At 49.2% G+C, this 25,920-nt stretch overlaps 1 protein-coding gene across 8 annotated transcripts in view; it reads right to left on the bottom strand.

The window, feature by feature from the left end:
* Positions 1 to 25,391, bottom strand: part of LOC124043411 (protein Jumonji-like) — a 109,390-nt gene extending 83,999 nt beyond the window's left edge. For all 8 annotated transcript variants that reach the window (XM_046361993.1, XM_046361996.1, XM_046361994.1 and 5 more), the window contains exon 1: positions 24,845 to 25,391. In XM_046361993.1, the coding sequence (XP_046217949.1) occupies positions 24,845 to 24,889 (45 nt within the window). In that variant the 5' untranslated portion in view covers positions 24,890 to 25,391. The remainder of the gene's footprint in view (positions 1 to 24,844) is intronic.
* Positions 25,392 to 25,920: the final 529 nt, after the last annotated feature.

The following is a 25,920-nucleotide window of genomic DNA, read 5'->3' as shown; positions in this document are numbered from 1 at the left end:
GAATCAATGCATGGAAGAGAGGCGCCGTGTGAGAGCATTCTCAGACTCCAAGTGCAGGGAGAGGGGGATGAGAGACGAGGGAGAGTGCAGGGAGAGGGGGATGAGAGACGAGAGAGAGTGCAGGGAGAAGGGGATGAGAGACGAGGGAGAGTGCAGGGAGAGGGGGATAAGAGACGTGAGGGAGAGTGCAGGGAGAGGGGGATGAGAGACGTGAGGGAGAGTGCAGGGAGAGGGGGATGAGAGACGTGAGGGAGAGTGCAGGGAGAGGCGGTTGAGAGACGTGAGGGAGAGTGCAGGGAGAGGGGATGAGAGACGTGAGGAGAGTGCAGGGAGAGGGGATGAGAGACGTGAGGGAGAGTGCAGGGAGAGGGGGATGAGAGACGTGAGGGAGAGTGCAGGGAGAGAGGGGGGATGAGAGACGTGAGGGAGAGTGCAGGGAGAGGGGGATGAGAGACGAGGGAGAGTGCAGGGAGAGGGGGATGAGAGACGAGGGAGAGTGCAGGGAGAGGGGGATGAGAGACGAGGGAGAGTGCAGGGAGAGGGGGATGAGAGACGAGGGAGAGTGCAGGGAGAGGGGGATGAGAGACGAGGGAGAGTGCAGGGAGAGGGGGATGAGAGACGAGGGAGAGTGCAGGGAGAGGGGGATGAGAGACGAGAGAGAGTGCAGGGAGAAGGGGATGAGAGACGAGGGAGAGTGCAGGGAGAGGGGATAAGAGACGTGAGGGAGAGTGCAGGGAGAGGGGGATGAGAGACGTGAGGGAGAGTGCAGGGAGAGGGGGATGAGAGACGTGAGGGAGAGTGCAGGGAGAGGGGTTGAGAGACGTGAGGGAGAGTGCAGGGAGAGGGGGATGAGAGACGTGAGGGAGAGTGCAGGGAGAGGGGGATGAGAGACGTGAGGGAGAGTGCAGGGAGAGGGGGATGAGAGACGTGAGGGAGAGTGCAGGGAGAGGGGATGAGAGACGTGAGGGAGAGTGCAGGGAGAGGGGGATAAGAGACGTGAGGGAGAGTGCAGGGAGAGGGGGATGAGAGACGTGAGGGAGAGTGCAGGGAGAGGGGGATGAGAGACGTGAGGGAGAGTGCAGAGAGAGGGGATGAGAGACGTGAGGAGAGGGGGATGAGAGACGAGAGACGTGAGGGAGAGGGGGATGAGAGACGAGGGAGAGTGCAGGGAGAGGGGGATAAGAGACGGAGGGAGAGTGCAGGGAGGGGGATGAGAGACGTGAGGGAGAGTGCAGGGAGAGGGGATGAGAGACGTGAGGGAGAGTGCAGGGAGAGGGGATGAGAGACGTGAGGGAGAGTGCAGGGAGAGGGGATGAGAGACGTGAGGGAGAGTGCAGGGAGAGGGGGATAAGAGACGTGAGGGAGAGTGCAGGGAGAGGGGGATGAGAGACGTGAGGGAGAGTGCAGGGAGAGGGGATGAGAGACGTGAGGGAGAGTGCAGAGAGAGGGGATGAGAGACGGAGGGAGAGGGGGATGAGAGACGAGAGACGTGAGGGAGAGGGGGATGAGAGACGAGGGAGAGTGCAGGGAGAGGGGGATAAGAGACGTGAGGGAGAGTGCAGGGAGGGGGATGAGAGACGTGAGGGAGAGTGCAGGGAGAGGGGGATGAGAGACGTGAGGGAGAGTGCAGGGAGAGGGGGATGAGAGACGTGAGGGAGAGTGCAGGGAGAGGGGATGAGAGACGTGAGGGAGAGTGCAGGGAGAGGGGGATGAGAGACGTGAGGGAGAGGGGGATGAGAGACGTGAGGGAGAGGGGGATGAGAGACGTGAGGGAGAGGGGGATGAGAGACGTGAGGGAGAGGGGGATGAGAGACGTGAGGGAGAGGGGGATGAGAGACGTGAGGGAGAGGGGGATGAGAGACGTGAGGGAGAGTGCAGGGAGAGGGGGATGAGAGACGTGAGGGAGAGTGCAGGGAGAGGGGGATGAGAGACGTGAGGGAGAGTGCAGGGAGAGGGGATGAGAGACGTGAGGGAGAGTGCAGGGAGAGGGGGATGAGAGACGTGAGGGAGAGTGCAGGGAGAGGGGGATGAGAGACGTGAGGGAGAGTGCAGGGAGAGGGGGATGAGAGACGTGAGGGAGAGTGCAGGGAGAGGGGGATGAGAGACGAGGGAGAGTGCAGGGAGAGGGGGATGAGAGACGAGGGAGAGTGCAGGGAGAGGGGGATGAAAGACGTGAGGGAGAGTGCAGGGAGAGGGGGATGAGAGACGTGAGGGAGAGTGCAGGGAGAGGGGGATGAGAGACGTGAGGGAGAGTGCAGGGAGAGGGGGATGAGAGACGTGAGGGAGAGTGCAGCAAGTACATTTCACTGGGTGAAGTCATCTTTTTCCTATGGGTGTCATTCGAGCCATATCTCAGGCAATTATGCAGCCTTTAATGCCATTTTATCCCCTGAGCCAACGCACATCTAGATAATACTGTCTACATATACACAGTCTGGGTGAGAGGGGTCTTCCTGAAATAAAACACACTTATCCCCTTAATCTGAAAATATTCAGAGCTCAATTTGCACATGACATTCACGTCTGTAGATAGATATTTTAGGACGTGTGAACCAGGCAGTTAAAGCTAGGCAGTCCCAGACACAGCCTTCACCAGGAGGTATAGATGTATCCAGGCAGCATGTTAACCAGGCAGTTAAAGCCAGGCATCTGCATTGCTTGCTGTTTGGGGTTTTAGGCTGGGTTTCTGTACAGCACTTAGACATTGGCTGATGTAAAAAAGAGCTTTAGAAATACATTTGATTGTGTGAGTCCCAGAAAGAGCCTTAGCCCGGCAGACCATTAACCGGCAGACATAGATTTATCCAGGCAGCATGCTCAGCAGGTAGAGAGGCCAGACAGAGTGATAACCAGGCAGCATGCACAGCAGGTAGAGAGGCCAGACAGAGTGATAACCAGGCAGCATGCTCAGCAGGTAGAGAGGCCAGACAGAGTGATAACCAGGCAGCATGCTCAGCAGGTAGAGAGGCCAGACAGAGTGATAACCAGGCAGCATGCTCAGCAGGTAGAGAAGCCAGACGGAGTGATAACCAGGCAGCATGCACAGCAGGTAGAGAGGCCAGACGGAGTGATAACCAGGCAGCATGCACAGCAGGTAGAGAGGCCAGACGGAGTGATAACCAGGCAGCATGCACAGCAGGTAGAGAGGCCAGACGGAGTGATAACCAAGCAGCAGACAGATACAGCTTTAACCAGACATCCTTCAGGCAGAGCCTCAACTAGGCTGAGCGTTAAGCGGCAGGTAAAGTGGGCGTTCCGCTTCATTAAGTCTCTGGTGAGTCTCTGAGCCGGAGCAGATTCACCCAATTTAGGCAGGAAATGACAGGATGTCAACTAGCTGTGGAGAGAGGGAGGGAAGAGGTAGGAGAAGAGGGGGGATGCTGCCAGAGAGTGAGACTGGTGATGGCCATCAGAAAGCCTCAAGCAGCAGCAGCGAAAACTGAATTACCTTGCTCCGCCAGGACAGGACACAGTCTAATTACATTACTACTGGGGGAGGGGGAGGGGGGGGGGGGTTACGCACTACTGTTAGACACAGCCATATTAGAAATCAGGGCTGCTTCTTAGAGGATAAAGATCAGCTGGTTCAGCAGGGAGATGGGGGGGACAAGGTGGAGCAGGGTAGTGTGAGTTGCCTTATCAGGACAAGGCCACAGGAGAGCAGGGTCCAGGGAGGGTCGATAGTGCATTAAGGAGAGAGAGGAGACACGGGGCTGAAGAGTCGGCCAGGAGGTCTGCAGCGTCTGCAAGGGCCTCTGCACTAATCAAAAGAGGCTTAAAATAGCAACAGCGGGAGGAGAGGCGGCGGCCAGGCTAACAGCCTCGGTCTGTAATCATGTCCCTAAAACTTACAGCAGAGGCAAGACTCTATATATAGCAGCAACACACTGGACAGACAGGAATGGCAATATAACATAGTAATGATTAGTCTGAAATCCCAAAAGGCCTGTAATATCATTAAACAATACAGACATTGCATTTGTATTCCAGGTGTGAAAAATATAGGATTGAGAATGGAATGGTGTTTGGAGTCAAATCAGAAGGGGACCGGATCAGATCTGCAGGTTCCCTAAAGCCCAGGGGGTGATATTGATTATTCCACACAGTCATCCATGAGCCCAGGGAAAACCCCCAAAACAGCCATGGCCACAGACCCACAGCCCTGGCCCGCTGCCCCGCAGACCCGGCCCGCTGCCCCGCAGCCCCGACCCGCTGCCCCGCAGACCCGGCCCGCTGCCCCGCTGCCCCGACCCGCAGACCCGGCCCGCTGCCCCGCAGCCCCGGCCCGCTGCCCCGCAGCCCCGACCCGCTGCCCCGCAGACCCGGCCCGCTGCCCCGCAGCCCCGGCCCGCTGCCCCGACCCGCAGACCCGACCCGCTGCCCCGCAGACCCGGCCCGCTGCCCCGCAGACCCGACCCGCTGCCCCGCAGACCCGGCCCGCTGCCCCGCAGACCCAACAGCCCCGGCCGCAGACCCACAGCCCCGGCGGCAGACCCACAGCCCCGGCCGCAGACCCACAGCCCCGGCCGCAGACCCACAGCCCCGGCCGCAGACCTGGCTGAGAAGCAGGCACTTAGGAAGGCAGTGTGCCAGAAAGACATCCATACAGCTACTCCTATTTGGGCAGAAATAAAGAAGCAGATGTTTGGTCTAAACCCCCATGGAAACTGGAACTGCTAACAGTCATCTTCTCAGAGGGATGTTTTTGTATGGGGGGGTGGGGGTTAAATACTTACACGAATTTGTACAAACACATCCCATCCTTTTTCTCATGGGGAAGATAGAAATACATTATAGATGGTGTCTGTCTGATGAGGCTGCCTGCCGTCAGACATCACCACATCCCAACAGACAGCACTGATGTGGCTCCAGCCGATCAAAAAAAAAAGAAGCTATAATCCCAACATCCACTGGGCTAAACATCCTAGAAGACAAGATGGGCTTTTAATGTGGACTCACAGTACTGATCAACAAGCCTCTAATTAAAAAGACTAGTCTTTCTGATACATCCTCCTCTACTCTGATTATACATTCCAATTACAGAGAGATGGAGAGAGAGAGCGCGATGGAGAGAGCGGAGGGAGGGAAACACGAGGGGGGCGTGCTGTCAGTGTCTGACTGACTGGCAGTCCTGCTGGGCTGGTATAACAGGACGCACACAGGGTTGGCTGGCACACTGCGCTGGAGTGCATATATGACTCAGGCACCAGACCCCAAGATGAACAGACTGAGCGAACAGAAAGAGCGAGCAGAGAGAGGGAGAGACACACACACGATCTTGATGTGCAGCCAACAAAACTGTGGATACTGAGCACTGCGAGATCCAGCCTGACTGTCCCTCACTCACCTCCTACTCAAATACATAGACAGACAGATACACACCCACAAGCACATTTCTATTACGAAAGCTTGAAAGGACAGGAAGCAGGGCCACTTTGGAGCTGCAGCTCGAGCAGTGAGTAACAAGTATGATAAGAGCCTAACAACCCTCCACTACCCCATCATTGCTCCACTACTCTATTACATATTAATGAAAAAGTCAACCTGGAAGGTCTAGTAGGGACAGCCACTGGAGCGAACAAACATCCAGATGCATCCACATCCAGCTAAAACCACAGCAGCATCTGCTAGTTAACCTTTGAAATATTTAATTTCACCATCTCTGTGAGCCTCCTATGCGCCGAGCGCAGACCTAAGAGTACGCTTGACTCGGTCCGAGGCTCCATGCTGTAGCTTTAACCTGGTCTCTTAGTGCCGGACTAAATGGCAGAATACATCCAGGACGGATGGATGGGAGAGGCTCATGTATGACTGTGAACGGCTTCACGTCCGGAGGTCCTGCCGAGCACAAGCCCGGCGCAGACTACTGCATTCGACGCAGCTCTGTTCTCTGTGCATGGCAACCAGTTCGGCTGCAGTAGCAGTGCACTCTCAACCCGACAGATCACAACACAGAAACCCAGAGCTGTGGGTGGAGAGCGGGTGGGAGGCTGAAGGAGCGGATGTCAAAAGGTCCGCATTCAACAAACTTCACCAGGCAGGCACAAAATGGATGTTAAGAGAGTGAGAGAGCGAGAGAGAGAGAGAGAGAGAGAGAGAGAGAGAGAGAGAGAGAGAGAGAGAGAGAGAGAGAGAGAGAGAAAAGAGAGGAGGCTGTGCCCTTAGGAACTCTTTCAACCCACACACAGAAGTAGGACTCTCCCCTAGGCCAGATTATGTACTAGACTTCCTGTCGCTACAGTAATATCAAATAGATAAGCATTCAAACATGGTTTATGACTGCTGTTGCAGATTTGATTGTTATGTTGGAAGCAACATAACACACTTTTTCACAAGGGCCCATTTTCAGATGCAAGTCGGCCCTCCAGTAAAATCTATACAACACGATGCAGGAATGTAACAAACATCAATATGAACATTCCAGGGTTAACAAAGTCTTTAAATAATCTGTCCTAGCAGCCCTCTCCTCTCCGGTAGGTCTTAAATCCATATAAGGGCATTAGTACTTCCGCTCTAGAGTAAGCTACATTCCACTGGGTCTTTGAGCGTCCAATTTAAATAATAAATCTGGACTCGGAGCCACCAGCCATGTGTTGCTTGGGCTTGGCTATACTTTGGAAGTTCACATTGGAACACCCAACATTCTGTCTGTGCATTTTTCACTTATGTCTCAATCACAGGCACGTGCTGTCGCTGAGGCAGAGAGGCCTTGTTCATCGCTTTTGTAGTTTACATATTTTCTGTCTGCTGCTGAAACAGTTCAGTTGTATTAGAACACGTCATCAGCTAAGCCCCCAGATCCCCCCCACCCCCCTTCCCAACTCTAGAACCCTTAATGAAGTCATCAGCCTGGTGCTGCCTGGGAGAGAGGACAGATCAAAGACTGGGCTACAGAGGCAGCCCTGAGCGAGCTCATGGTGGCGTCAGGAGAACCCACTACCACTGCAGTGCTGTGACTCCTCATTCAGACAAACAACGTTTATATTAAACAGCCCATTTATACAGTCTGGATGGGTGTTTATAGGTCTACAGTGACCCTGTCTGACAGACTAATGGAGGAGCCCCTCTGTGCCTTAATAATGCAAAACCCCATGCCCAAACAAATGACTCAGTACAGCATGTTTAATATGGTGGTGGGGGAACAAACCACCGGAGGTTCAGTCAGTTAGGTGTATCATGTGACCGAGTTAAAGCAACACTGACACACAGACCATTCAAGCCTTGCCAACGCTTTGTGTCAGACTACTCTGACCACTGTCTTATCAAGTTCCTCTTTCGTACCCTCTGAAGACCCCGATGGCCACCCTGCTGCTCATCCCACTTCAGCCCACCCTGCTGCTCATCCCACTTCAGCCCACCCAGGTCACATTGTTAGGGCCTAGATGCTTGGTTGACTGGATGCCTCCCGGCTCCGGAAACCACTGGAGGTCATTTTGTCTTTGATGGTTAGTAACGTGTTCTCCCCGCCTTGGCAAGTCGTCTCTTCTCAGAGTAATGTTGTTAGCCAGGGGGCGGTATGCCCCAGAGACAGAGACAGGCAGGGTTCTTCAACCTGAAACCAAAGACACATGGAGAAACAACCACATCACAAACCCAGTTCTAAATGTCCACCGAATCACAGGATAGAGAGCTGAAACACCACAGACTGAAGTGGAGAAACTGTTTCTCTCTGAAGATCTACCTCGTACCCCTGCACCGGTACTCCTTGTATAAAACCCTGTTATTGATTTTAAGTAAGCATTTCACAGTAAAGTCTACACCTGTTGTATTCGGCGCGTGTGACAAGTACATTTGATCTGAACACAAGGCACCGACAGCAGCAAGAGGAGTGACTGAGAAAGAGTTTCCTTTGGTGACAACACTAGTTTCCTTCAGCTCAGTCTAATAACAGGGGAGGATCTCAAACATTCGCCAACAAAGCAGGGAGCTTCTAGTAGAGGATGAACTATAAGGAAAAAAATTAAAAACCACTTCCGATATTGATGTCATCTTCCTAACAACCCCCTCGGGTTACAACCCACATAACGATTGGCTGTGATGCAGGGAGGGGAAGCGCTGAGGAAAGTACTGCGACTTAGCCATCCTGAATCATTCTTTCATGTCGTCTTCATCAATATTCTACGGACAGGGGAGGTTCTCATGGACACATTTCTGCTGGGTGGGAAATACGTTCGCAAAACATTTGCTTGATTTCAGCATGCAGGGGCAGAGGAGGCTGACGAGAATTCACAGTTCATGTTGACAGCACCATAAAAACGGGGTGTAGGTCCTCGCATCACCCTGACGGCTCCTAATTGTACACTTCCTTATCAGGAAAGGAAACGGCCTCGGTCCCTCCCACCCCCATATCTTCTTCCTTTTTTAATCAGTCTTCACTTCCGCCTGGCTGTTCAGGCTGGCTGGGTGCCAGTGGGCTCAGAGGGTGGGGGGGGAACTACGCTGCCAGAGGAGGTGTCTACTGGACTGCCAGTCTTGGAACTAAAATGACACAGAAGTGGATCAGTTTCACCTCCGACAGGCAGGAGGGACTGGTTGTGAAAAGTTAAACCTGTTCTGTTCTAAAATCAGGCCACTGTCACTCCTTTTTACTTGAACAATAAAATATCAAACTCATTTAAAATCACCCTGCCTAGATTTAGAATAATCAATATCAATTATGTCAGTCTGGGTGCAGACTGTACCTCCCTCCCAGCTGATCTGAGCTACCTCAGCCTGCATTCACATTCCACTCATTCTCTGGGCCAGAAGAAGCGCTGTTTGAACTGTATGACAGAAGTGTGGAGGAATGAGGGAGAGAGCTCAAGAAAGTGAATTGAGCTTGGTGGTGCTGTCCTATCAGAGGCTGCCAAACAGACACGGCATCAGCCAAAAGAGAAACCATGAGGGTAGCTCAGTCTCAGATAGACCCAATTATACACAGACACTACCTCACACACACACACACACACAGTCCCACAGGGGCCTCTGTCTGAATATTTAGAGGGTTCTCCTGGTTTAGATGAGAGCTGTGTTGTTGCAGGGAGGGCCTGTTCCCAGTAGACAGACATGAGCCATAGGAAGCCACAAGGTTTCTAACCCCACTGAACCACAGTTCCCTGTAGACAGACAGCCTGGTCTGAGCCCAGCTACCAGCATGTGTAGGGCTGTCTCGTCTTGGAGTGGCTCTCACAACAAATTGTTCAGGGGCTGGGTTGGGGGAGGATGCTGGAGACAGGTTAACTACCACTGTCTACACACAGCGGAAACCAGAAAGTACAGAAGTCACTGGCCCAAACATCTGTTATTCAGAGAGCAGCCATTGACATCTCTCCCAGTCTTCCTCCCTCCACTGTCAGTGCCAGAGGATATTGCCAGTCAAAGTGGGACATAGTCAGAGTCTACCATTAGTTTCTTCATCATCTGCTCTGTAGAAAACATGTGGGTCCTTCTCCTCTGGTTCCTCCTACCCTCTACAGCCCGTCCACTGCAGCCCAGTCAAGGGAGTGGTGGGATTTCGGTTTGAACCAGGCTAACCAACTATGTATCCTCAATTCGCCATGTTAACAGCACATGGTAATTATATTTTCTCTGCGGACATTATTTTGCGAATTACCTGTCCTCAAATGGGCACTAAAACTTCCTTTTCTAGAAGCTACTTCAGAACACTTGGAAGATACTGTATTGGAGTAGGCAGTTCTGTGGTAAAACCTTTGACATCAGAGGATGTTCCCCTTGTGCTAGCCAGTGTGATTTTTCCCCCAGGGTTCACACCCACTCATCTCCAACTTAAAATGTGTAACTGTACCACCTTCTCACATTGTAGTTAAAGTCAATTAAGTTATGAAAAAAATGTTATGTTCCATTCCATGTTATGATATATATATATATATTTAAAAAACTCCCCTCCCCCATCTTCCTTACTTTCCCCTCATATAAGAAGACAGACAAGGCTACGGAACAACCAGAGCACAGAAAGCTTTTGTTTCCATACCAACACTTTCCCCCAGCTCCCACCCACACAGAAGTCTGCTCCCTGGGATCACAATCCACATGATGCAAGGCTTTGCTACAGACTCACAGTATGGTCCATTGTAATTGCCCAGGCAGAGGAAAAATGTGGCATCATCTTGGGTTAAAAATGAAGAGGCAACGAGACCAGACTATTTCCTGCAAATCAGTGACAAACATTTTCCATTTGCCCTTCCTCTGATAATATTTCTCTCATAGCGAAACTCCTTTGACACCAGTCTTCCTGTCAGATGGCAGTGGGGATCCCCCTATCAGGTGGCAGATTTCTGAATGGACCCTAGTCCATCTGAACAGGAAGAGCAGCCAGAAGGATCCTGTTTAGTCGCCACAGGAAACACGGTCCATCTCGATACAGCACTGCTTTCTGCAGGCTAGGACCGATGGGAAGTTTCTCAACCACACTTTAGGTGAATTCTCCGGGTTCCACTAACAGACTAGGGTTGGTTGGTCACCCACTTACAGGAGGATCCCCGCGTGTCACAGTGCCAGTCATCTGAAGAAGAAGACCACACCCCCCTTCCCAGGAGAAGTCGTCATTGAAACCGTTCTCTGGTTTAAGACCAGGCTGCAGTCTACCCCAGAGAGCACCAGTCACCGCTTACATATCAACTACATGGGAATTTCTGCCAATTCTCTACGCACGCACGAGTCAGCCTGAATGCTGGTACATGTGACGAGGTCTGAATGATGAAGGGATGAGAAAAGAAAAGCAGAGACATGAGGGATGGCTTAGGTGTTCCAGGGTCTGTGGAACGCTCCAGTGAGAGGGGAGAAGAGAGCCCTTACTGACGGGCTGGATGACCTCTGATCCTGGCATGGAGGAAACTAGCATACAACCACACCGGCTCCATGGTCCCCGAGTGGACTACCTCATATTGCCATGCATGACTGACAGTTAAGACAGCAGTGTTGGCCATTTGTAGACTTAAAACATCCATCTGGGATTCCATGCGGTTTGCGAGGCATGCTGGATGCTTCAAATAACCCTGATCCAACATTACACAGGACCGCTGTGGTCTTAATACTTTATTGACACAGTTCACTCTGAACTCTGCTTCCATTGTAGTTGGCAGCATTGATCTCTAGTCATCTTTGTGTTCAAGATGCCCTGCGTCATAGTCAGGATGGTACAGAGTGTCCTGAGAGCAGTAGTACCATCTTGAGCTCTCGTTTCAGCTCTTATTAGCCATTTAAACACATGACAATACCCAGGGGAGGGAGACAGGGGAGAAGAGGATAGGGAGACGACACCCCCCCCCCCCCCAGAGCCCCTCAACCCCCACAGTCTGGTTCCACGGCTGCTCGCCTATCGAAAGCACTTTGTTCTGCCACGGAGACATCAGCCAATTACACAGCAGGGTGAGCAAGCAGCTTGGCAGGGATTGGCCTAGGCATGTGGGTGGCTCCACCCAGTCTCCCCCATCCCCTAACAACAGCAGCAGCATGCTAGTCTCTCCCGCTTCCTCCCTCTCCTCTGCAGACCAACTGCTCTCGTCGATCACTCTCCCTCCAGTTCTGTCGCCCTGTTTTCCTGTCCGGTTTGGAGAAGCAGTCATCATCCTCCGCACCTCTCGCCATTTTCCCACCTCAACCACTCTGGACGACACTGGACAGAACCCTCCAAGCCAAGGGTTTCAGTGGTCACACACACACACACACACACACACACCTCCTGGGCCTCTTGCCTAGCGGCTCAGAAGCAGTGGGACGTCAGGCTGGTTGCTGGCGGAAGGAAACACTGAACAGAAACAGAGAGGCTGAGGCAGCAGAGGCATATCGTTCTACGCAGGTCCGCTCTACGCAGCACAGAACAGAGTTGAACGAGGTCTCTGCTCTGACCTACTTTTCAATCATCACTACAGGAAGGGAACTGGGAGTAAAAGAGGCAGATGGTCACTTCCTCTATGACTGCTTAGGGATAGACAGTTCCACAGAAGACCAGGTGAAATGTTTCGTCTGGTGAGGAGTGTAAGAGATGGGTAAAGGAGGTGGGGTGGGGGGTTATGTCATTGTGGCTCTCTGTCTTGGGCTCTCCCTCCCCTCGTCGTACTCCCTCGTTCCTCCAGCGAGGGGAGCAGAGCAGAAACAAAGAAAGAGACCCTTCCCTTCCGCACAGAGAGGTGTTAACAGCAGCCTGCCTCACACAACACAACACAACACGGCCATCTTAATATGCTCTGCTCCATACGGCCTGTGTGTGTGTGCCTACATGCGTCCAGGCTGTACCATGGATGGCACAGGTGGAGGCTGGCTGCCCGGGTATTTGGGAGTGCGAGCAGAATGTACCAGCTCAGACACACCACCAGCACCTGTCTGAGCAGGAGCCGAGCCGTGAGACAGACCCTGGCCAGAATCATGCGGGAAGAGAGAAGAAAGGTTTGGGCGTGTGAGGAGGAGCAGTGGCCCTTTGATGAGATGGGACAAAAAGAGCCGCTGATTGACAGCTCATGTCCTCCTCTACTGTGAACGGGCAGTTGAATTACTATTGATTTATTTCAGAGTTGTAGAAGAACTACGGATAAGATGCATTTTTTTTGTGTATTATGAATCCATTGAATAAATTATAATTTCACAATAAAAAAAATATATAAAGTGTGGTGTGTGTTCTTACAAGGATACTTGCCTTGTATACATGTCCTTAGAAAATCATCCGTTTCGAATTCCAACATTCTTTCCCCAAGTCTGTAGAGGCTTTATAGAGGAAACATCTTCAGCAGAACACAGCTGTGAATATCACACATCCCTATTCAGACACCACTGCCTTTGTCCAAACAGCCTTGAGGAATAAAAGCCAGTTCCATGTAGAAAATACGTTGATACTGGGCTTGGCAATCCGCTTCAGTCCCATCCTCCTTTGTAAATACATTAGCTCCATTAAATCACAGGACACAAGACCTTTAACATTGCACATTTAATGCCTTTCTCCTTTGTTTGTCATTTAACAACAACAACAAAAAAATACAACATTAAATATGGCCATCTGTCAATCAGCAATTGTAAGAGAAGCTGAATGATGAGTGAAGAGAATAAAGGTTCAGGTGCTTTCTAGATCCATGTTGTTGCTCAGAGTAGAATCACTGCTGTACAATGACTAGTCTCATATTACCATACAGTTGGGCTACACTATGCATGGCTGACCACACACACACACACACACACACACACACACACACACACACACACACACACACACACACTTTACATGGCTGACCACACCGTTTACAACAAAACACCTGCAGACGTCAGGTTATAGGGACAGAAGGAACAGGTTCACACACACAAAAGGGAGGCATGTGGCCTTAGAGTCTCGTTCAGAACAGACAATTGCAGCATGGATGGAGGAGACGGGCAATGAAAAAGAGTAGGGGCGAGGAGAAAGAGAACCCACAGAGAGGGGGAGTTCCTAGAGTAGGAAAAAGGCAGCAGTAGTGCTACAGTTTACAAAATGACCCTTGCACATTCAGTTTGAATGCATTGGTGGTTATTTTTCTCAGAGAGCAAACGGAAACCTTGTATTAAAGCTATTCATCAAATCCTTTGTGAGACAGAAGAAGAAAAAAACAACACTTGGCCCTGAATACAAAAGTGAAGCAGAGAGCGGTAGAGGTTTAGACGCCAAGACGTCCTACTGACTGATAGAAGGTGATAACCTCCATTTGGCTGTCAATCTGTGGGCTCACTGGGAACAGCCATGTGTTTGAGGAGGAGACAGCTGCTTTTGGAATCAATTCCTCTGACAGGTTATTCATACATCAATGCCCTCATTTAGTGAGAGAATATGCACACAGCAGAGTCAGACACTCACGGCTTCAGCTTTTCCATGAATTCATTTCACAGGGCCGGAAAATAAAACAGTATGGTTTAGGCCAGCTTTTCTCTGGTGAGGAGGGAGAACGTTAAACTAAACTAGCATGAAGGGCTACTGTATACCTTGTGATGTTCGTATACGGAACAAAAATAAACAACGCGTAAAGTGTTGGTTTCATGAGCTGAAATAAACGATCCCAGAAATGTTCATTATGCACAAAAAGCTTCTCAAATTGTGCACAAATGTGTTTACATCCCTCATTGTGAGCATTTCTCCTTTGCCAAGATAATCCATCCACCTGACAGCTGTGGCATATCAAGAAGCTGATTAAACAGCATGATCATTACACAGGTGCACCTTTTGCTGGGGACAATAAAAGGCCACTAAAATGTGCAGTTGTCAACACAATGCCACAGAAGTCTCAAGATGAGGGAGCGTACAATTTGCATGCTGACTGCAGGAATGTCCACCAGAGCCGTTGCCGGATCATTTCATGTTCATTTCTCTACCATAAGCCACCTCCAACACAATTTTAGAGAATTTGGCAGTACGTCCAACCGGCCTCACAACCACGTGTAACCACACCGGCCCAGGACCTCCACATCCGGCTTCTTCGCCTGTGGGATCGTCTGAGACCAGCCACCCGGACAGCTGATGAAACTGAGGAGTTTTTCTGTCTGTAATAGGGTGTGGCATATGTGGGGGAAAAACTCATTTGAATTGGCTGGCCTAGCTCCCAAGTGGATGGGATTATGTCCCCCAGTCCCACTCCTGGCTGCACCCCTGCAGAGTCATGTGAAATCCATAGATTAGGGGTCAAATAATTTATTTCAATTAACTAATTTCCTCATATGAACTGTAACTCAGTAAAATCATTGAAATTGTTGCATTTATTATTTTTGTTCAGTATAATATCAACATTGAGACATTTATCAAATGAAAGACAAGTAACCAGCCCCAAAACATCATAAACTGAGTATAGTCAAACTCAAATATCCATTTCAGTGGCATGGACTGAAGAGAATTTCAGTTTCTCTGGAGTGAGTTGGACAGGGCAAGGTAGGTGGTTGTCCCATGCATGTGTGGGTGGCAGCATCACAGTCCTGAGGTTTTAGGACAGACAGAACAGGGCATAGCTCTGTAGCCGTTTCTCACAACCAAGCAGAGAGATTGACAGCCAGGGAGAGCCATGCAGCACAGTCAATTAGCAGCGGGGAAAATGTGTCTCAGAGAGGCAGAGGGGCGGGGTAGTGGGAGGGTTACTCTTACCACAAAAACAGAGGAGCATTCTGCAGCTCCAATCATGCACAATCACTGCGCCATCATGGCGGTTGAGGAGCGGTGTTGACGCGAGCGTGAGGCGGCAGGCCCCGACTGAGCCGAGGCGCTAAGCTGCTTTGTCCCATCTGTAAAACGCCCAATCAGGGTCAGAGGGTTCACAGTATACAAATGCTGTGCTTAACCCCTAACCAACCTACCAGCCATGTTACAGGAACCAAAAGAACAGCAGCAGAAAATGCCATTTGTTTTTTTTCCTCGGCACTACGGTTACTCAATATAGTCCCTCCATATGACCCTCACATTTCAACCATTTTTACTTTAACTCACAAGTCATTCTCCTTTCAGACTCTCAAAAACAGCAGGCCTGAAAATGACCCATAATAAAAAGGACTAATATTTCTGATGGAGAGAAGTTATTTCCAACAGGAGAAAGGAGCGAGTCAGCCGGCAGCAGCAGCAGCCATGGCTTCAACAGATTCATGCCCCATAAAACCAGTGGTGGATGGATTTCAGAGAGCAGAGTCGCCTACCAGATGCTGGGAGATTAAATGATTATGTTGCGTTGTAGTCGCACTACACTGCTCTAGTTGTTAGCTGGAGGAAAACAACTCAGGTCAGTGGATATCAGGGCCAAGACAAATTAAGTGGAGAGGTTTTCATGTGGTTTACTGGAGCTATAAGCTCTGCACTCCTGCAGCAGGCCCAGTGTACCGACAGGACACGCTGTGGGTGACCGATACAAGCGCCTAGCGATTAACTGGCCTGGACTTTACAGGCCAGTTTGACTGGGAGGGAGAAACTTCAACTCTGTAACTAAAGCACTCTTTCATCTGAGACAATGAGCAGCCTGGTAGGTAGATGGGACAAGGGGACAGTGTGGCTGAACTGTAGAGTGACGCTCAAGAGAGATGGCAGCAGGAGAGAAGGCTGAGTGTAATGCTAACTGTCAGGTAGATAAGATTAGCCGTTACTCTGCTGGTAATGGTGGCGACCGCAGCAGAACACACACAGTTGGCTGACCACAGAGGGGCCCCAGTCTGGCTCTGCACTGTGGTACTGCATATGGGCTCCCACAATCTCATGAACAGAGAACAACAAGAACGAGGTGGATCTAATAGCAAAACAAATACATATATATATATTTTTTAAGGGCCATTCCACGGCAGCATAGCATGGACACCTTTTTGGTATCTCAGATTGTTATGGCAATTCTCACACTGTATAAACTTCATTGGGAAGAAGGATGTTTGATCTGCTTTTTACATTTGTAATGCAAAGCAAAAAACAAAACAAAAAAACCATGAAGAAAGTGTCCATTCAGAGTACAGGGCCATATGACTGTAGATTACAGTGGGCCAGCCTGCTATCAGCACAAAGCCAGGTGTTTAGCGGAGCGGTTCAGGATGTTCGGGGCTCACCACACTAAAGCCCCTCTCTGGCACAGAGCTGCAGAAAACGGGCAATTAAGAAGTGATTTTCACCTCACAGCTTGGCCCGTTGCCTCACAAAGAACCCTGCGGCAGCCTGGGGACTGCAGGAGAGAAGAGGCCGAGGGAAGGGGTTACAGGGGTAGGTGTTACGGTGAGGCGGCATACTCTGGATCCACGCGCAGAACATTATGATGATGTATGAGAAACGGTGCGATACAGAGGGAGGAGGGAAGGATCTCCAGCAGATTAGAGACAGAGAGGAGCAGCTGGTTTGACTCATACCTCGTTCCCTCTCGCGCCTCCTTCCCGCTCTTCTCTTCTCATTATCTCGCTCGCTCCCCCCCCGCGCTTGTTGGTAATTGAGCTCAAACGGGATCCCGCTGGAGGTGAAATAAATGTACTTCGTCTCGGGCACAGACAAACCTGTCACCCCTTACAGGATCCTCTGCCAACGTCACAGTAAACAGGAGAGCCAGTCACACACCTGTCCCATCAGGCCATGTCAGTCACCCAAAACCAGACACCAAACCAGGGGTGCTGCCTCAGTCAGCGGGTCTGGCAGATTGTCCAGTGATCAAGGTACTCGGCCAACCTTGAGGGAGGAGAGTCTACCGGTGGTTCCACTCCACTATGTCTGAGCACTAAGCCGTAAGACCATTCAATACTAAGCCAGAGGAAACCAAATGGCTGCCGCAATCTCCATTCAGGTAGTCAAGTAAATGTGTCAACAATGGCTGATAGGAGTAAATGCCACAGTTGATTTCAGTGGAACTCTGTTTTACAATAGCAGGTAATGGTTTCATTCAAAATACAATAGTATGCTATTAAAGGGATAGGCCTGATATAGCTCGTTCTGTCAGACAATACCTTAGTTATTGCTGTGTGAAATGCTTGGAGCACCAGAGGAGTGTAAATTGCCACACATTTCACACCACAGTAAGTCATGCCTCTCAGCCAGTTATACAACCACCACTCAGTACATTCTGTGCAGGGATACTTTAATCTAACTTCAGCTCTCCACTATGTTCAGACACTTGAGTGTCAAGTCTGAAACAGACAGACGCTCCGTTCTGCCCCACTCCAGCAGTTGCTATAGTAACGGAGTGGTTAGGCCCCCTCTGATGGCACGGTGTATAAAAAAAGATAAACTTCTGGTCACTATGGTTACCCTGTCGTTAGGGTGACTTCCAGATTCAGTTTACATTACATGGCAGAGTTGGTTTGGGTTGAACTTTAGGATGACCAACTGAACCATTACTAATCTCATACTCTGCTCTGTCAGATTATACTGTAGGCCTAGATGGACATCTATGGGCCCTAACAGCTGTAGTGCAAATCAGCTGTAAATGACTTATGGAATGGGATTTAAGCCAGGCTTTGTTCTCTTTGTCTACAGTATATGAATCTGTCATGAGCTACATTTACTCCACCAAGTAATTAAAATCAGTTTCCAGAACCGGCTCAGTCATTAGCTACGACAGTGCCCAATTTAATTATTTCTATCCTCTTTAGTTTGCTCTGACTGTCACAGGTTGTGTATTAGTGCTGCCTTTGGGCCTGTTATTTGATCCAGGGCCAGGGGGCAGGGCCAGCCTTTCAGCCTGGGCTTTGGCTCCCTTCCATGGGTGTACCAAACACTACAGTACCCTGCTGTGAGGCCTAGTGGAAACTTAGCAGCTAGAAGTGCCATTAAAATGTTGCCATTGTGCAGAGAGGAGATCAAAGACATTACTTTTGACAGACAATCACAATTTCTGAAAATTCTTATATTTTAAAAATGTATCTCCCTCTTAGGTCATAATGAACATCTGTTAAAGTGCTTTATGAAATCACATGATATTTTGAGTCATCTACATGTTTCCATGTTTCAAGGCGCCAAGGCAACAGCAACGCTCTAATGCTATTTGTGAGGGACCGACCGTGTAGCTAACCAAACTCCTGGCCTCATGGGTATAGCTGACCCACAGGGACAAAGCACAGGGTGCCGGTTTATGGTGCAAAGGAGAGGCGAGGTATTCACAGTTTAGACTCCAGCTGCATGACATCTATCTGGGGAAGCGTCCAACGTTTCCTTTGGCAGCCTGAAGCGAGAACAACAAAATGGGGGAAAAAGTGCAGTGAGAAGAAACCACCAAGGAGACAGATCTCCCACCAAACAGATGATGAATACATAAACACACTAAACTAATATAAGGGTGCTGAAAGCAGCGAGAACCCACCGCCACAGCCCCAACCCCTCAGCAGTTTGGAGGAGAATCTATGGCTAAGCGGGAGAGAACCGCCGTAGCGCTATGCTCTCGTGCTGATCCCGCTGGAAATGGTGTCGCTCAGCTCTTTGTACCTGGCTGAGTAATGACACCGAGTGAATTACATTTTTTTTTCTTTTTTTAAAAGAGCCACGCCGTATTCTATTACAAGACAAGATGGAGCGGGAGACTAACGCATTTCTCACGGCGAGGGAGCACACAGAGCTGTAACTCTGAAACTCGTCTCCATTGACCTAAAAATAAAAATCAACTGTTTCTTGTCTCCCCACCTTTGAGAGACCACCACCCCCTCGCCACACACACTCTAGCCCACTTTCGCTTTGCACACAGCTCACACAAAGCCAATGCCTAACTACTCCAGCAGTTTATAGTGAGCCGAGTACACAATGTAGCCACTTTCGGACAAGCTCATTACTGTAGAAAGCCGAGGGGAGCCGCCACCCAGAGTTAGGCCTGTCCTCTAAGGGGCTGATGCATGTTGAAAAGGCTGCATTAACATGCACCGAGAGGGAGGTCATCTTTCAGAAACGACCCAGGCTTGTTCAAAGGCCTCAAAATGGCTGCGATAAAAATGAAAAGAGAAAAAATATATCTTCATCGTCGCAGTAAATGTGACATCTGAGAAACCCTGACTACAATGTAACAACCTGTGGATAAGTCAGTGTGCCAATCTAACACAGAGCAGTGGCAAAAAGGTCCACGAGAGCTCTCTGGCAGATATTATACAGCGTCATTACAAACATCACCCTGATTGCATCACTCATGATTCATAGAGACTAAATAGGAGGAAACCCAGAACTATGAGTGCACTACGACTCAGTCACATACTGTATGAGTAAATACGAGGCCTATAAACCAGGTATAACACTAAGCACTAACAGTCTAATGTAAACTATATTTAGACATGGACTATAATGATTTATAAATCATGTTGAATAACACTAAAAAAATACTCGTTTCCCATTGAGCAGCTTGTAGCCATACAGGCGTTAAGAGTCTAATGCGGATCAATATAATCAAAGGCTCCATTCGATTGCTTTATCCCTGGAGGCTTACTGCTGCCTGATGAAGACAAGTCCGAGTGGTAGAGGGGGATCTGGGGATAATACCGGATTGACCGAGAGCGTATAGAACTGACCTGCTGTCTGTGGTTGGACTCTCCCTGCAGGGTAGGTAGAAAGTGGATGTTTTCAGGTTTCAAAGATACAGTATTTTCAACCTAACTTCCGTTTCTCCAGAGAACAGAAGTAGGGACTCCGCTCCGGTGTCTTTCTAGGCCTGCTTTGTTAGGTTAGTGGTTGGACGGCAGGACACTGCAGCACTAGATCTCTAAACATGACCTCATCCATTCAGCTGGTGAGGTTAAGGCCTCTTGTTCATAATGGCCTCCATTCTAGTGACAGTCCAAGTCGCCCCTATTCTGCCCTCCAGTCAAACCTATGGAGCCTCCCTAGTACTGTCCAGCTTAGTGTCCAGTGTCCTCCCTCCTCAGAGCTTAAGCATGTTAAGGCCAAACCAAAAACATCTAAAATGTTGATTCAGCTTCTCGGGGATCCTGGACGGATGAGCTGTGGCTGCCACACACACACTCTGTGTAGACAGCTTGTGTCCTCTCAGGGCTGTCCAGCTGTCCGGCCAAACCCACAGGACTAGGACGACATAAATCACGGAGCAAAATTAAACAGTGCATTCGGTGAGAATGTGGTGTACGTGACACACACACACACACATATATATATAGATCCCGAATACACATGGTTTAAGTGACATTTATATATCCTGAACAGTCTTTCAATACAGCACAACGTCCGACACATTGTCCTCTCAGAATATTGGCACATTCGATAGTGTATATTTTAGACAGGATTATAGTCCATAGGGAAACACCCTCCTCCGCACAGACAGTCATTAACCCACATCAACAAAGCAGGCACATTCCTTACACTGTGTTCACCTGTCTGGTACAGTAAGGCATGATCCTGGCTGGTAGTTTGCCCATAAACAGGCTGGTCTAACTAACAAAGGAGGAACTGTGGCATGTGCAGAGAATGTCCCGAGATGATAACAGCGGATAAGAGAAAGGTCACATTACATGACAGGGTAAGAGGGTCAGGGTGTGTGATGTAAAGCTGCTATAAAAATCGGGACAGAGGAGAGAGAGAGAGAGAAAACGGAGAATAGGAAGCGATGGGCTGGCTGCTGCTGATCACCGGCGGCCCAAATTAAAACCGGCAGTTTGGGGAGCTCCCGTAACGATGCAGTAAAGTGGAACATTGTCTGTTGGCAGACAGCAAAACACGGAGAACTGAATCAAAATGCTGTGTCTACCAGCTCCCTGCCTTCCAAGACATACAGCTCTCCACGTACCTCCTTAAAGAGGAACTAAGGATAAAAATGAATAAATGACCATCTGCATTAAAACAGAAGGTTATATTAAGCACATTCATGCTCAGGTCCACAAACCCTTGTGTGAACATGAGGCCCACATTTAAATGGTAAAGCTGAAGGACTGGGGAGGGAGAGTGAGGGGGACGGAACCGTTACAGGCCTCGTTCCCGGCCCCCGCTCTATTTTTGTTTCCTCTTTTTGTGCCACACACTGCAGTGGATTTTTCAAATTCACCCTCATCAGTTGTGCGACTGATGAAACACTGACAGCTTTTTTACATTTGTAAAGACCCCTGCAGCAGCTGTGCTTATCCCAGCACACAGCCCGGCTCTATCCCAGCGCACAGCCAGGCTCTATCCCAGCGCACAGCCCGGCTCTATCCCAGCGCACAGCCCGGCTCTATCCCAGCGCACAGCCCGGATCTATCCCAGCGCACAGCCCGGATCTATCCCAGCGCACAGCCCGGATCTATCCCAGCACACAGCCCGGATCTATCCCAGCGCACAGCCCGGCTCTATCCCAGCACACAGCCAGGCTCTATCCCAGCACACAGCCCGGCTCTATCCCAGCGCACAGCCAGGCCATCCCAGCGCACAGCCCGGCTCTATCCCAGCGCACAGATCTATCCCAGCGCACAGCCCGGATCTATCCCAGCGCACAGCCCGGCTCTATCCCAGCGCACAGCCCGGCTCTATCCCAGCGCACAGCCCGGCTCTATCCCAGCGCACAGCCCGGCTCTATCCCAGCACACAGCCCGGCTCTATCCCAGCGCACAGCCCGGCTCTATCCCAGCGCACAGCCCGGCTCTATCCCAGCGCACAGCCCGGCTCTATCCCAGCGCACAGCCCGGCTCTTTCCCAGCGCACAGCCCGGCTCTTTCCCAGCGCACAGCCCGGCTCTATCCCAGCGCACAGCCCGGCTCTATCCCAGCACACAGCCCGGCTCTATCCCGGCACACAGCCAGGCTCTATCCCAGCACACAGCCCGGCTCTATCCCAGCACACAGCCCGGCTCTATCCCAGCACACAGCCCGGCTCTATCCCAGCACACAGCCCGGCTCTATCCCAGCGCACAGCCCGGCTCTTTCCCAGCGCACAGCCCGGCTCTATCCCAGCGCACAGCCCGGCTCTATCCCAGCACACAGCCCGGCTCTATCCCGGCACACAGCCCGGCTCTATCCCGGCACACAGCCAGGCTCTATCCCAGCACACAGCCTGAGAACAGCCTTGTCAGGACAAATTGGCCCTGGCTGCACACTTCCTCTCAATGCTATGTTCAGTTAAACAACACCACAAACATAACTAACGCTGCTTCCCAATTGACCTAAACCCACCCCAACAAATTCACTGAATATACAAATATAGAATTCCAGAATAGGAGAGCACGTGTTTTTGCCTCTAAATGTCTGTCAAATTGCCAGGCAAAGTGATCAGCCATCATAGAAACCAGAGTTATTTGAGAGGGGCTGTTTTAACTTTTGTGTCCTATCAAAGGAGCGGTAATTGCCTTACCTTGTTTGCTTTTATTATGTTTTTTTCCCCTGACTGATGAATTTGAATAACATGGATGGAGCACATGGGGGAGAATAACAACTCACAGTGTTCCAGGGGACATGCTTAAGCCAAGCATGGAGAATTGTCTAACGCTAATTAAGGGGAGGTTAAACCAGAGGGGCCAAGAGTTGTTGAGGGGGGAGGGTGTTGCGTTCTGAGTGGGGGGCCCAAGGAGAGGGGGGCACCTCCAGGTTGTTTTGTTGTTCGCATGGTTTGTTCAGGAGCAGATTTCTACCCCAGCTGCTGCACCTCAGCAGATGTGAAGACCATGTTCTGTGCGGGCCCATTCCACACACAGCCACATGAGCATACATCTATAATTACACAAGTTATTAAGAATAAAATGTAAAAATAGACCATTTTAGACTTCAGCAGCAATTTTTTCCCATGGCTTTTTCGCTGTCAAATCATCTCACCAGGCCCCAAAATAAAGTTGGGCATGTAATGCATTGATTACTTTAATAGCATTGCCATAAGAGGTGAGTATTTTGGGGAGAAAGATTATCAAACTCATGGGGAAATGTACGGACTAAATCAAGTTTGAAAACTATATGTTTTACACTTCAAGAATTAAGTATTATTTCACCGCATAGTATAAAGGTATAATGTTTCAACCACGTTATTAGAGTGGAACTCTTGGGGAAGGCAGTTATGATGGACTTTGATTATTCTCGGTGCATCGTGGGCCACAAACAAAGTAGCCTAGTCAGCAGCAGGCCCACACGTGGCCAAAATGTTTTGAGATTAGTTAAATGGTAACAAAAAGGTACATCTGAAATAAAATGTATTATTCATTGTGGTTCATAATAACTTCACATTGTTTTCACGCGAGGAAACTTGACACGAGAACACACGCTGTAATGTGAGGGTTAAACTCAGCCATGCGATGTGCTGAGTGTCTCCGTTTGAGAGTTCGCCATTGTTTAGCTTACGCCTGTTTTAAACCCCAATTTAAAATACTTTAAATCTTGTAGGTTACACCGAGGGTAAAAACCTTAAAATTACCAACATTGATATCGCCCCCTTCTGCCAAATTCGCCGGTATTAGGTAATCGCAGAAAGAAAATGGTCGCTTCTTGCTTCCCCTTCACATGAACCTCTGCAATGCGACTGAAACACTACCTCAACATTACACCATAAACAAGCTAGCGCTTAAATCAACTAACCGCTGACATTTCGTTTAGTTGCATCCATGGTCTCTCGTCTGCTTAAAAACGATTGACTGGAGATCACCCGAATAATAAATAAAAAACTATCAGAGAATCTAACATTCTTGCTCAGCAAGCTCAGGCTGCAACATATCCCATTCACAGAGGTCACACAGACGTGCTACGCGAAATTAAAACGAGCAGACACTTTATTCCATATATGTTAGTAAGCAAACGCAGACAAGCAACTCCTCCTGAACGTTCCACTACGATTGGAAATTATTGGAAATTCTACGGAAATGTTCAATTGCCTGACCCCCTTTCTGCGCTCTTCCCCCTACGGAGAAAATTAAAGAGCTACAGTCCACTCGTCATGGTCGGACGGTGCTGGTCAGGTACTCTCAAGTCGCATCAACATAAATAAAGTGAATATTGTGATATCCAATAGCAAAACGAGGTGTTCATTTATGAATAACACAGTTTATATAGGGCTACTCGGCATGGGGTATAGAACCCGGAATCAGCCATGGGCGATATGATATGGCTGTGTCTTCGTGGCTCTGAAAGGGGCTATGGGAGAAAACAAAGACATTCTGAAAACAATTAGCCAGCTCCTGTGGAAAATTCTGACTTAATCAATCAATCTCACACAACAAGTCGTTTGTTATATTGTACACAGATGATTCCAGAATGCGCATTGCCCTAACATGGATAGTTCATCAAATACATCGTCTTGTCTGATGTTGAAGAAATTTAGCAAAATCGACAATTTAAATAAAGTCTCATTGATAACACATTCTACAACTTTAGCATCTTAAAAAGGAAATTCGGCCCCAATAGGCCACAGCTGTGTAATGGTAACCTTCACACTCCGTGATCGAAGTTTATGCATTTTCTTCAAAACAGGCGAAATGAACGTGCAAACTTGTAAAGGTGAAATTATTTTTTTTTAGTTACTCACGTATTTCTTTTGGATGATATTCCTCTTAGGTCTTTCCTTGCTCATTCTGCAATCCAAAATGTTTTGCTAAAGAGAGAATGGCCACATGAATTTCTTTCTTTGACTCTCGCTTCTCCCGGAGCACACCAAACAATTTAAATCCCCGGTCTGTTGGGAGCTCTCTGGCTTTGTAGAATCCTCGCTTTGGGTTTCCCTTGACGATCTGGATTTCGTCGTTAGATTCCAAATTAAAGGTCCACGACGAACGGAGACAAACAAAAAACAAACTCACTTCGGAATAACATATTCAAAACAATTCACAACAAATAACTTCCATTCGTAGAAAAACCATTGACGTTTCTCTCTCCCAGCTATCCTGAACGACATGGATATTCTAAGGTATTAGTCTGTTCTTTGAAAAGAGTCACATCTTGTGTGAGAAGAGGATTTAAATCGAACCAAATAAATCAAATAAAAAAAGGTTCGATGTTCCGTTTTGTCTGGAACTATCAGGCGACGAGTGTAGACTACTCCAGCACCGCAGCTATTCTAAACGAGGCGAGTTTCTTTCTTCCCCTGGTTCAGCCTATCACATCCGTTACCATGGACAGCGGCAACTTTAAAAGGCCGTTTTTCAGGCACCGAGTAAAAATGATTTTACAAAACGCGAGATGAATAATATATCCGGGATAAAGTAGCCTATCTTGTTTGAATGAATGGGATCCCCACGTGTAGGCTAGCTGGTTCTTCGCTAATTACAAGTTACTTCGTTTCCTATTTCTCCTCAGTGGCTGGAGCAATCCTGTGAAAAGCTGACCTGGAGCCCATTCATATTTAGTGTGCAAATTAGCAACAATTTCAAGCCCTCAATCTATGCAATGCCAATGCTACAAAGTAATTGGCCATGTTTTTTATTTGATTTAACTAGGCAAGTCAGTTAAGAACACATTCTTATTTACAATGAAGGCCTACCCCAGCCAAACCGGGATGACTCTGGACAATTGTGCGAGCTTTGGGACTCCCAATCACGGTTGTGATACAGCCTGGAATCAAACCATGGTCTGTAGTGACGCCTATAGCACTGAGATGCAGTGCCT

Source organism: Oncorhynchus gorbuscha, linkage group LG09, assembly GCF_021184085.1.
Source record: "Oncorhynchus gorbuscha isolate QuinsamMale2020 ecotype Even-year linkage group LG09, OgorEven_v1.0, whole genome shotgun sequence".
NCBI classification, from domain to species: domain Eukaryota; kingdom Metazoa; phylum Chordata; class Actinopteri; order Salmoniformes; family Salmonidae; genus Oncorhynchus; species Oncorhynchus gorbuscha.
This window is presented reverse-complemented; position numbering and strand designations above follow the sequence as displayed.